Raw genomic sequence first — 13,967 nt, forward strand, 5'->3', positions numbered from 1 at the left:
GGCGCCCTCTATTCTTGTATATAAGTGCGCCAGATAAAGCGAAATTATTAATCGGAATTAAAATTGCAGAGACAGAGACGGACAATTGAGTCAAGCGCGGTAGTAAAGTGTGTGAATCGTGTGTTTAAGTTAAAGTAACTGTGGAAATTAAATGTATTGCAAAGTTGAATTGAGAAAGAATACACTAGTTTTAATTAAGAAAGAACTTGTATCGCTAAGTTTTTTTTGGAAAGAATTTCTACGGAAAATTAACCAACGACCAGAGACGTAACACTACTATTTATTTTTAATTTTATTAACTTGAATCATCATGCAGAAGAACTGGTGAGCCGGTAAGCTAGAAAAAACTAGAATAAAATTATTATATCAAATAGATAAGGTCACTGTGATAGACAACAGGCGCTGGACTTTACCTGGTAGGTGATTATTTCACATCAACTTGCCAATTTCACAGCTCCAATCGACAATATTTCTAAGGAGATTACCAAAATCCTCAAAAACCGCGATGACAACATAATCAAGCTAGAAGAAAACAAAAGAGTTACTGTCTCCTGGAGAAAATATCTTTACATAACTGAAGCTGAGAGACGAGTGTAACCCTCTTTTATCATTATGTCTCTGATGCTAACATATTTTAAACCATACAATCGGAAGAAGCAGTATGTCTAGTAACAGAAGCTGCAGTTGCCCTGTGTGGTCAACAACGTCATGGATTCATACGAAACAGGCTGGAGTCCAGATCATAAATGCCTAAATTCAACACCAAGAAACAATATATGCGAGGGTAGTACTCAAAATGCAGACACCTCTTTGAGGTGAGTTCTGGGTAATTTAAATGGTTTTGTTTTTGATTGTTATAAAACCATTTATTTAGTAAAGAACTGCATAATATACTATCAGTTAGCATACAGTCACTAAACTGAGCTTATTCAGCATTCAAAAGACTTTAGGCAGACCAAGATGCATTAGTAAAACAATAAACTTTTAACACTTTGTTTCTTTTATTGATTAACAACTTTTGCAAACTATTAGAAATTAAAATTATGATGTTTGGTTTTTATCATATTCTTTTGATCCACCCTATTTTTCAGGTGATATCTAGAGGTTACAGATACGAATCAGAAGTTATAATTTTCCGATACTCAAAATGTATATCCAATAGGTACTTACCTCCTCTCACATAAATAGCTATTTTCATTCAGTGCAGACCCCTACAGGAAAAAAAAAATTTTGCATATGTCACAAGCCTTGAAGCTACCAACTATTTGGAATTGACTGATTCCAATGCATCTTGCATGCAAATCATCATGCAATAACCCTCCATCAATAAGAATGCAACATACTCTGTTGATGCATCTATTCTATTCTACCAAACTATCACTTCCAGTTTTGGCAGAAAATGAAAGCACTGGTTTTCAGTGGGGAGGAAGGGTGGAAAGCGTGAAAAGAGGTAAGTACCTATTGGAAATACATTTTCAGTATAGGACAATTATAACTTCCAATACGATATATTACCTCCTCTCACATAAATAGCTAGAATCATACATTGAATAGATGGAGGAACTGGTGTGAGCATCTGAAAGACGCTCCCCAAGAGGAGATCTTTGGAATCAAAGATCTAATGTGGGAGACCACACCTTTTCTGAATCAGGTATACTCTTCACTCATCATGGAAATATGTTGCATATATGGGCGGAAAAACGGAGGAGCACATCCAAGTGGGAGAGAACTATGGCAGGATAGGAATCCAAACCATATGATATTTATGAAACTCAATCCTAGAAAACATAAAAGTGGGTAAGATTAAAAGATCTTCACCTCAAGTTCATGAGACCAGAAGGAATCCCATACCCTCCAATCCATGAACAGGGCACATGATAATGTGAGAAATTGATTGATCAATCCAGGAACATGACATCCAAAATTGAAAAGATATCTTCATAATGTAAACCATCTCACTCAAGTTTTAAATGGTCAGGAACCACCCCAAGTGCAGTAACATCATCAGAATAATAAGCATCAAGGGATAGCAGAAGGGGAAGAACCATAATAATCTGCAAGTACCTCCACCATGACCCACAACACTGATGGAGTAAACCCTATTTTGAAAAGCAGACCATACCAATTTATTCAATACAAGACATGTAGTTCATGGGTGAGAACAGTCCAGGAACGGTAAACTTATGAAGCAAACCTATTGAGAGGTTAAACCTACACCCTATCTCTGCAGTGTGTGTTGCGTGGCCATGGAATTATAATATGTAAGTCGACATGGTCTTACAGTGTGAATTTGAACAGTTATAGGATATCAGGTCAGGCACCACTTACCACAGAGCAGGATCCAAACAATGATTGATAATAAAAAAGGGAAAAGGGAAAAAAAAGGCCCCTAAAAAGGAAGAAAAGAGATATAAAAGATAACTTTCCCAGTCAAAGTCTCATTGAAGTCTGAAGAATGGCTACAGGCAGAAGACAATAACCAGAAGAGGAAGATACCTCAATCCTATGCAAATAGAGAGATACGAATGTATGTGGGGTAGTCCACATGCCTGATTGAAGAATTTCCTACAAGGGAAAACAAAGATGAGATGCCAATGAAACAAATTGTCATATTTGATGAGAAGACATCCAAAACAAAGTAAGGAAGAAAGAAAGATGATAAAGAATAATAAGCCAATTGAATTAAAAGCTAAACCCAACTGGTGAGGATAGATGGAAAAAGATATCAAACAGAGGATGTCTGCCAGCGAATAAAGAGTCGGGAACAGACACCACAGAAGGAAGCCAAGCAGGCAATATAACAGAAAAGAGGATGTACAGGACATAGAAGTCTATCCAGGTCAGGTTTAGGATAAAGGTGGGAAATGGAAGGAAGGAAGGGAAATTGGTGAAAAGGAGGAGTTACCCTCTTGAGTTGCAAAAGTTTTGGGAATAAAGTGGAATGATAAAGTGTAAGTGAAACATTGATGGCAAATAAATCTGACCACTGACGTCCACAGGCTAAGAGGAGAAGGAAATAAGTCTTAAGGGAAAGGTGAAACAAGGACCACGTGGAGAGTATTTTAAATGGCAAAGGAGACAAAGAAGGACCACATTAACACCTTAATCTGGAAGGACAGCCCACCAAGCTGGAGGACAAATCCAGAAGGAATGCATCAAAAGGAAAAGAGTAAGAGAGGTAAACACCTTATGGTATTGGGAAAAACAAAAAGTGTAGGACAAGACCGCCCAAGGCTGGATCTCCTCACCAAGAACTGGATAAAAACCAGGCATGAAGGCGGAGGACAGGAAAGGCTGGATGAAACACCGGTGATCGAGCTTGACAAAGAAGAGATAGAGTAAGAGGAAAGGGTAATGGAGGGGTAGTTTGAAGCTGGAGTAGACAGAGGAACCATGGTTGAGCTGGCCAGTAAGAAGCAATCAGAAGGACCTGACACAGAGTGGCATGGATGATCGAAATCAACCAGTTAAAAAGTCGATTGGGAGGATAGACATACAGGTATTTGTTGGTCCAATCCTGACTGAAAGCATCTATAGCCAGAGCAAGAGGATGAGGGACCAGAGACCAAGACACAGGCAATTTGTTGTTGAGAGATTTGGCAAATGCATCAATGTGAGGAGTGCCCCACCAAAGGCAAAGCCACTGGAAAACAAGAGTATTGAGAGACTACTCCTTCAGATAGACTTTGTCTGTATGGGAAAGGTGATCTGCAACAAAATTGAAAGCACCTGGAATATGACATGCAATGATATGAATATCTAGTGTGTGGGCCCAAAAATGAAGATCCAAAGTATGAAAACATAGAGATCAAGAGTGGTGCCACCCTGGTGATTGAGATAAGCAATCACTGTAGAATTGTCGGAATGTATCATTACCAGATACCAGTTGGAGAAAATGAACCAAAGCACGACGTTCAGGAAAAAGCTCCAGGATGTTGATATGATAAGACCTCTTGGTCGCAAGCCAATGTGAAAATGTGTAAATCTGGATGAGGATGAAAAGCGGGAAACCTGCCGACATACGAGTCTTGCCCAACTATCAATGCAGATCATCAATAAGGGCAGGAGAAAGGGGAAATAGGAGCCATCAAAGGATCCCATGCAAGATTCCACTGGTTTTAAAGAGCCCACTAAAAACCCCACATATGTGCACAACCTAAGAGGATAAGAGCAGCCATGGAAGACCACAACCCCAAAAGTGATAGGACCTTGCAAGTTGTAATAGAGGGAGTACTAAGAACATGGAGAACTGAAAGCTCCATCAAATGAAGTCAAAGAGGAGAAGGTATGGCCTTAGATACATGTTGAAAAACAAATACAAATGGACAAGATATACGTTAGGCTGAAGGAATGACTTCTACAATTTTCTCTATTTCCCACCACCTTCTTCCATTATTTTAATTTTATTTTAATTTCTAATTTTATCTTTACCAAGATTAGTTACAATTTCTTATAACTGCTATCATACTTAAGTCTTTTATGTACTGTACAAATCTCTTTGGCACAAACTAAACCTGACACCAACAACTCTAGGTTATGACTAGCTAGTTCTCAAGGCTAACTCATATTGAACATCTGGTTTATGTGACATCGACATCCGTGCCTATATATTTCATCATACTCATTAAACATAACCATTTACTTACAAATGTAAATCATACATGATTGACTTTTCACACTTCAAAAATGGTATTGGTAACACATCACTGCATTGAAGTTTAGACAAAAATGAATACTGACAATAAAGATAAAATGCAGGTAACAACTGCTTTTGCTGACTACTGTAATATGAAATACATATAAAGTGTGGAAGTTGGGAAATAACATTGTATAATGAAAATTAAAAGATAACAGTTTGGGAAATAATTTTGCATAACATCGAAAAAGATGGGAAATTGAGAAGTAGCTTTATATAACAATCAAAATTATCATAAGTTCACAAAAATGGAAGTTTAGAATTAGCTTTCATAACATACACAGTAAGATTATAAGTTTAGAAATAATTTTACTTTATACATAAAAAAGGTTGAGCCTAAAAATACCAGAACACACAAAAATATGAGAAATTGGGAAGTATTGGTGGTTTACATATTTCAAAAAGATGAGAAGTGGAAAAATAACTTTACACACAAAAGATTAAAAATTTACACAACATTACATAAACGGAAGTTAAAAATAACTTTACATAATACATACTAGTTTTTTGGCAAGAAGTGTGGCTTCATTAAACTGTTTTAGAGAAATCAAACAACGAGCCAAGCCTTCCACACAGTCACGGTACAGTGTTAAGTTATCAGCTTGAACCAAATCCAAACATTTTCTATAAGCTTCTGCTGCTTCACTGTAACAGTTCTGGAAAAACAGAAGATCTGCCTGATGTTTTTGTAATACCAGACATTCCTCTTCATCAGCTTCCTTAAGAACTGCATCTTCCACAAACCACTACAAAATGAAGCCATAGCAACAAATATATTAAGTTATTTTAACCACAGATACATTCAACATTACTTTACACAAACATTTAACCTTTCAGTATAATTTTAGTAACACTGTATATACATCTTCAGAAGTTACATGCATCATAAGAGATATTTTTTCATTTGATGGCAACATTATATCAAATTTTATTTTCACAAATTGCTGACTTTGCCTTGATGGTAAATTGTTAATAAAAATGCTCAATAATTGCAACTGTTTTTATTCATAAAAATACAAATTATCAGTACCTACAGCTTAACATACAGGGTGAATATAAAGTTACTTCATGCATTCTGTTGCTTATAACTTCCAAACCTACAGCTTAACATACAGGGTGACTATAAAATTACTTCATGTATTCTGTTGCTTATAACTTCCAAACCTACAGCTTAACATACAGGGTGACTATAAAGTTACTTCATGCATTCTGTTGCTTATAACTTCCAAACCTACAGCTTAACATACAGGGTGACTATAAAGTTACTTCATGCATTCTGTTGCTTATAACTTCCAAACCTACAGCTTAACATACAGGGTGACTATAAAGTTACTTCATGCATTCTGTTGCTTATAACTTCCAAACCTACAGCTTAACATACAGGGTGACTATAAAGTTATTTCATGTATTCTGTTGCAAGGAAACTGTTGCATCTGTGTAAGCTAGTGGCCAGACTTCACTCTGCCTCACCAGTTTTAAACTGACTGGGCTACTGCAGCCATTGCTTGCTGTTAACCCTCCTGTATTTGTACTACTGTATCAGCTGGAATTAATCTTATGTCTGCTATTCCCATCTCTAAATTGGATATGCACAATACCATATCTAATGACTATTCCCACCTCAACAGGATACAGATAATTCCATATCTAGTGACCCACTAAGTCATACTTGAAAAATATACTCCATCCCACAGGTATAAGGTAACATCTAAAGGACTTCTGTTGGTGCACAGTCGATGGAACTATAGCATCTGGGCCTCAGAAGTCCTGTTTTCCTGTAAAGAACCATGAATCTGTATCCAAAAACCTTGCAGTGTATATGGCAATGGAGTCACTAGTCAACATTTTTATCGAGTCTTTGTGGTCACTTCAAACCATTCAGGAGCAATCACCCAAACATGCCACTTCTTCCTTAACTCCTGCATATGATTCAGTGTAATCACTTCAAATTATGTTGCTAGAGAAACAACATCAAAGATAAAAGAATCCTGAGGCACAAGTGAAGCTGTATAGGTTTGCTCAGTGGGTGACATATCCAAGAATGCCTTTGTATGGGATTTCATCAACTTGTCCACACAAGCAACCATTAAAATTTCTGAAGAGTGTTCCTTGATATACCTGAATAATGATATATTATTTTGTAGTTGCAGAAGAGTAAAACTTAGCAATTTTCATACGCTAATGAGCACATTGCTCAAGAGTGCTATATTTGTAATCTGTCAGAGTAATGGCATACAAATTGCATCTGCTGTCAATAACAATACAGTTACAGCAACTAATATCATTGAGGTGGGGCCACAGAACCTACTACAGTTTCCAGAACTTGTCTCAGCAGTGCAGTCTGTGTAAAGAGCTACTGTGATTCTACTAAGATTCAGAAAAATAAAGCAGAAGTTACCTGCAAATGTGACTGAAATTGGAGATTACAAATAAGATTTAGTGTTAGACAAATGAAATGATACAACAACGCCAAATTTGTTGGTGATGTATTTGATCTAGTCATTTTTTAAAAAAAGCGAAATGAAGAACTTCCATCCATCATTCAGTTCATAAGGCATTACTTCCATGTTTTAGTGAGCAGTGTTGTTGTGGGGAACATGTTCTCCACTACACCTAGTGGAGAAGTTCCAAGTCAAAACATAGACTAAATAACCTATCATTCATGATAACAACAATTTTTTCTAATTTTGAAATATAATAATGAGTTTTGAAAAGCAGGTGTATCAATGTTGATTCACACCTATGACTATCTTAAGAATGTAGGAATTAAGATTTTGGAAAACACTTGTACATAAATACTTCCTTATCAAGAAAAGGTACTGCAAAATAAAATATTAGTCTGGAAAATATAATTAACATGAAATATTCTTAAAATGGAGTGCTTATAAATAATAAATTGAGGGAATTTCATATGTTCAAAAGCAATGTTTCGTTACATTCTGAATGACCAACATAAAGTATATAAACTTTTCACTGAAGCCATTAACTGGACTCATCAATAGATTTTAAAGATAAATTATAAGAATAAAGCATATTGACTTTATTGTATGCTGACTGTGAACTCTTGATACATTTTTATAGATGTAAGTAGTGTGGATGATTTGTAGGCCTACAGAAGAAAATCATAGAAAATTTAAATGTTGCAGAGAGTCTGTGTCATATTATACAAGATGGACCATAGTAAACCCCTCATTCACATTATACTTAGCATAGCATAAAAAATAAAACAATCATTGCACAATCCTCATGTTTATACCACCACTCCATGATGGCTACTCAATGGTCCTCACTCATGTTAGCTGGCATCTTAGACTGAGTAATTACAAATAAACTGAAAAAGTATGAAACACAAAATAATCAGTATCCTTAATATCATTATTTAGGGATCAATATGCCCAACCTGATATATATATATATAGTTCCAACAACAACTTTCCAATAACTTTCATTGTTTTGATGCATTCAGTATATTTTGAAATACACAGAATAGGGTGAAATTGTAACATGTTAATGATTTGTTTAACATAAGTACATTTTAACCTTATAATAAGTACATTACTTTTCTGCGTATCATGTAGGCCAATCAATCAGTTTAACAATTTGTAATTGATTATTAGACATTAAACTGTTTAAAAAGAATAAGATATTATTATCTACTGTAAATAACTAACTAATTAGTAGCAAAGAACTTTCAACCCTTTTATGATTGAATTGACAGCCAAAATAATGTTTATGTTTTGCAAGTTTGTTGTCTCTGTTTTGTCAGTCTCCTACACATTATAGAAAAACAATGTTCACAGTTCCTAAAAACTGCTATTAGTTTTTTTTTCATCTAATCAAGTGTCTTTAAAAAACCTTTAAAAAAGGTTCATAAAACCCTAAATCTAAGCTTGGATTAGTGGCTTAATTTATTTTTCACAGAGCAACAAACTGATATTCACTCTGATATAACAAATTCTCCTATGCAACTGTATGATTGGAAAGCATAGCAACTCAGGGCACATGTTGACCTTATTACCTACACATAATTTAAAAATCAACTATCAGTATTATTAATTCCAAAATCCATAAATTTACTAACTTTGTTCACACCAAATGTTCTATACTTACATAACATATGGCTAAAAATTATGTGCAAATTGAATAGTAGCTCTACATTAATGCATTACTCAATTTACTGTACTTCAAAATCTATGACTAACTATGACAGAATGCACCACTACTTGAGTATTCAAACTAAAAAAAAAATTTAAGAGTTAGGAATATTGTTAAATAACTAAAGAGTTTGAAACTATGATCAGAAACTGATCATTACTAACAAATTTACCAATCATAATACCTAAAACAAACCTAAAGTCTATAAAGATGGATGTCTTGTTGAACTGATAGTGTTTGGCTCAAGCACATACAATCATGAACTAGTGGGGTTTATAGTTAATTTTTGAACTACTAATTAGCAATTAATATTCTATAAAAAAACAGTTTAGAATTTTGTCAAGAAATAAAAAAAGTTTACTTTAATAAAGGAGTTTACTGTTTTAATACTGTCCCTATATATCAACATACTGCTAGATGACACCATAAATTTATGTACTGAACTTTTGTATCAAAATGAAAATAAGATTTCCAAAGCATGTGCTTACAAATTTTAATACCAAAAAATCCCATTTTCTCTCTTAACAGTGATATTTATGGCCAAGCTGATGATGTTGCTATGGGATCTATATTAGCTCCATCCCTCGCTAATTTGTTTGTTACTATGAAATATCTTGGCTTGAGGAATGTCCTTCCTTCTCATTTTAAGTAAGTATATTACAAAAGATATGCAGATGATGCCTTTATTATCTTTAAAGAAGCTGAACATGTAATTTTTTTAAACTACCTTAACAGTAGACATCTGAATGTTAAATTCATTGAAGAACAGCATCACAACCACCAACTTCCATCCTTAGATCTCTTTATTCATAATAAAGATGGTAGATATGAATGTGAAATTTTCCATTAAAAAATACTTTCACTATTCTATATTTTAACATTGGTGGTTACATACCATTATCTTTTACAAAACATCTGGTTAAAATACTGGTCCATCAGGCATGCAAGTTAACCAGTAAACATGCATTTTTTCCCAAAGTGGTAGCAATATTCAGGAATTTTTACAAAGAAGTGCCATTAGACAATCTAATTGGAATATAGAAAAACAGAAAATGTATTTAGTCTTCCCATAAACTGGGAAATAGGATATTCTGATTAGAATTCAGAATATAAATGTCCAAAGTATTCATACTGTTTCCACTACTAGGTGGTTAATTTAACAGTTCACAAACAAATACAAATAAGGGAAAGGATGTTGATTAGCCAAAGGTTAACAAACAAGTGAGGCTCATTTACTTATTATTGAAAGTTTGAGCATTAGCAATGTGTCTGCTGGTCAACCAACCACAATACACTATAAAAGCTGCTACTGACCAAAACATGAATTTATTTTTTACTAATACAGGTGAGTGTTGGTAGCTCTGGGGACAGAAACAGGCCCCTTATTGCCCTCTGATGTTATGTTTTACTTTGCTACAAGTTTTGTACTATTCCTTAGTTTAATAACCCCTCTACTCTAATCATTATTAATGGCTCTCTCAACAGGAAGAATATATATAGATATACAAAAACAGAAAAAGTTATGACAATGAAAGATACTACCAATGGTTGTGTATATATAAACTGTAATTCATTAACACACCATTCCTATAATGAAAATGTAACTTATGCCACTGAATCGATTGTTTAAAAAAAACTCTGGGGCATATAGATAAAGCCCTACATATGAAATACAATTGTGTATATAAATTATAACACAGTCAACTGTTGGATGGCATACACAACGGCCTTCTGTGTGATTACTTCCACGACTATTAATAATAACAATAAACGAAATACTTTCCTAAGTTATGGGAGTAATAACAATTACATCTCTTTGGTTACATTGCGCAAGAGTATAACTATAATTATAAAGCCTCAGGCTTACTTAAGGTATGTTATACAGGAATAATCAGTTAGTAAGGCCCCTATTCAATTGAGTATTATGAATTTTAAACATCCAGATGGAGCAAGTTTGTTATAATTATACCTCACACACTGCTCTAGGTAATCGTTTTACCGTTCTACTATAGCCTGAATATTAGAGCGAAATTTCTGTACAAGATGTAACACTGCAGTACTTTAACTCAAAGTTTGAATGTGACCTAGATCGTCAAACAATATCTATCGGTTGCATGAAATAACGTAATAAAGCTGATAATCAATTTTCTTTTAGTAGTGTTGATCTCCTTTTTATCCCTTAATAATTACGCTGATATAGTAAACATAAACTGTAGACATTATTATGCTTCGAAGTAAGGCCGTAGATAGAGTGAAAATTTACCCAAGGTTCAAGCACATAGGGTCAGCCTTACATATTATATACATTTTCCATATGGGTCATTCCGCAGTATTTCAGGGTAATATTAAATAGAACGTTACATTTAATTTCAAATATTGACCGAAATCCGAACATCAGTGACCTCATAACTAGCTATGAGTATGACCATGCAAAGTTCCATGCAAGTTTACAGCACTGAACGGCAAAATAACTATTGTGTTTTAATATATTTATTCATAAATCATCATTGGATCATTTTTATGCAACCGAAAGATGTCGCTCGTTAAGAAATTTCGCTTGGCCTAGAGTAACTAGTTTGATGTTTCGTATAGTTTGTTTCATATATATCATAATGCGGTAAGCATTTCATACCTGAGAAATACACATTTTTGGAGTGTAATTAGTATAAGTTCTCAAGACCTTGTCCCGGGGTTTTTCGAACAATTCGTCATCAAACTCACAAAAATCCATTTCGTATAAATAATTTAAATCACACGTTAAGACTTATGTTACATGAATTTGATGTATACTTTGTATATAGTTCCTTCACTATATCTAAATTCTAAACTGCCCTCTATTGAACACATAAATATACTATTTAATCTTATTTTTTCAAAGACATTACGTGTTATGTGAATAACAGAAAGGGTATAGTAGACTTGGTGTACTTAATTAGATATTCATAAAACGTTTAATTAGGTGCCACAGAAAATTAATCAACAAAATCACATCTGTGTAGCAACCTACTTAAAGACTTAAATTAGATTATAAGATGACTGGATGAGAACATGCAAAAAACTGTTATTAATAGAGTCCGGTAATTAGTAAAGTTTCTGGATTTAATTAAATTTGATTATTTCTAACTATTTGAGGATATTGAGATATTAGAAATATATAATTGATCAGTTTGTAAGTTGAACGAATATTTGGTAAATTATCTTTGATTATAGGTGCAAAATGATGCATTTGGATTATCATAATTTGTATCACACGTTTAATATAGATGGGATCCCACTTAACAGCGTGACTGAATATAAGGATGCTGGCATGTTAGTGTACCTACAAGTCACTCTAGCCAAGTACTGTTCCGTTGTATTCATAGACGCATTGATTACAAGTCCAAAGAAATAATTATTTCTTACAATTAAGTAGACGTGCAATTTGACTAATTTTTCAAGTGGCAAATTGCATTCCCAGCTCTACCCTTCGTGAAAGCCCAACAGATCCGGTGAAAGTCTACAAGTAAAAGTGAACTCTCAGTCCATAATGGGCTTTCTTTTTTGAAGCTCTTGTAATGCACTTTGAACGTCGTACTTTAAAAGTTTTGCAGGTTATTTTAAGGAGACTGCATTCCTCCGTCTTTTTTCTCTTGAAAACATGCACAAATTTGCAAAAATGAGCAAAATCTCTACGAGGATTTTCAGTAGCGTTCCTTCTCCAAGAAAATTGTTGTAAGACAGGGGAAGTGGCAGAGGCGGAACTAGCCCGGGGCAATGCCCCGCGACGCCTGGGGCCTAGTCTGGTCATATCTTCTGAAAAAAGGGTCCCGATCATTTCTTTGCATCGGGGATTCTGAACTGCTTGTTCCGCCACTGTGAAGTGGATCTGAAGTGAGGAGGTGTAGCAACGAGTCGAGAAACTTGGCAGAAACAGCAAAGTAGTTGCGTCAATTCTTGTTCAAAGCAGCCTATTTCACAGTAGAGATGTGGTCAAGATTTCTACTGTCTGAATTTGGTACATTTAATGAATGACATTTAATAATAATCTGGAATTTTGCTTCTACGGAAAACTATATTTTACATCAAGAAGTAAGAAATATCTAAAAAATATTTTAATTATGAAATACTTTTCTAATGCAGACTTAAGCGTTTATTCAAACCCTAGTACAAACCGGAAGTTAAATGATGTGATTCAGAAAATAGCGGAAAACTAAAACCACAGCAATATCTCTACTCCGTAATGAATTGCACACAGCTAACTATAAATGCTGTCCGAAATACAAACAAATTAAAACACAAATCTATAGCATCAGAAATAATATACAGTACATTCAAACATAAGCAAACTAACCAACAACCACAAGTCACAAACAACCCCAACAACATACACAAGAGAGTAACCCGAAAACATATGCAACAGCAATTAAAGCAAACATCGTTCATGTAGGAAATATGACAACAAGGAAAGAAGAAAAAAGTAAGTACAAATACGAAAACAATCAACCATAATGAAAAAACAACAAATACTAGTAACACACAAAAATCCATATTGTTACGTCTCTGGTTCGTTAGTTCATTTCCCTTATAATTTCTTTCCGATGAAACTTTAGCGACACAAGTCCTTTCGTAAATAAAACTGGTTTATTTATTCTGAATACAACTTTGCAATACTTAATTTCCACAGTCACGCTGTAACAAACGTTATAATTCACAACGAACGTCTCACGTGCTCGACTCAACTGTCAATTACATATTGTTGCCGTCACTTCTTGGCGGCTTATATATACAAGACTACTGCATATCTAGTAGCCTCTCGAGACTTCAGGAAGGGACGTGAACGTTCGAGAATATGACGTGTTACTAGCGTCACTGACCTTTCCTTAGTATTGTTCGTCCTGAACAATAGCCACTTACATTAAATAACTTAATTAAATGTACAGAATTTACAAACACAAAATTACAATTCAACAAAGTATCTTAATTTTACGGGACGTATCTTCTTCTGTACTGGTCTCCGTCTCGTTGGCTTCTGCTTCATGTGGGGTTCATCTGCGACATCAGGAAACGTCCTATCATTGGTAACAGTCACATCAGTGGTAGTAACTTCATCAAGGGCTTCACTGTTTCCCTTCTCAAA

The 13,967-nt window shown here is 34.6% G+C and overlaps 1 protein-coding gene across 5 annotated transcripts in view; it reads right to left on the reverse strand.

The window, feature by feature from the left end:
• Nucleotides 1-11,635, reverse strand: part of LOC111086157 (uncharacterized protein C8orf76-like) — a 63,119-nt gene extending 51,484 nt beyond the window's left edge. For 2 of the 5 annotated variants that reach the window (XM_022387861.1, XM_022387862.1), the window contains exons 1-2: nt 11,484-11,635; nt 5,197-5,442 (exon numbers count right to left, since the gene is read on the reverse strand). In XM_022387861.1, coding sequence (XP_022243569.1) covers nt 5,197-5,442; nt 11,484-11,582 — 345 coding nt within the window. In that variant the 5' untranslated portion in view covers nt 11,583-11,635. Of the gene's footprint in view, nt 1-5,196; nt 5,443-9,746; nt 9,878-10,820; nt 10,952-11,145; nt 11,313-11,483 lie in introns of those variants that run through there. The other 3 variants (XM_022387864.1, XM_022387865.1, XM_022387863.1) reach the window with 3 other exon arrangements.
• Between the last annotated feature and the right edge of the window lie 2,332 nt (nt 11,636-13,967).

Source organism: Limulus polyphemus, unplaced genomic scaffold (assembly GCF_000517525.1).
Source record: "Limulus polyphemus unplaced genomic scaffold, Limulus_polyphemus-2.1.2 Scaffold885, whole genome shotgun sequence".
Classification (NCBI taxonomy): Eukaryota; Metazoa; Arthropoda; class Merostomata; order Xiphosura; family Limulidae; genus Limulus; species Limulus polyphemus.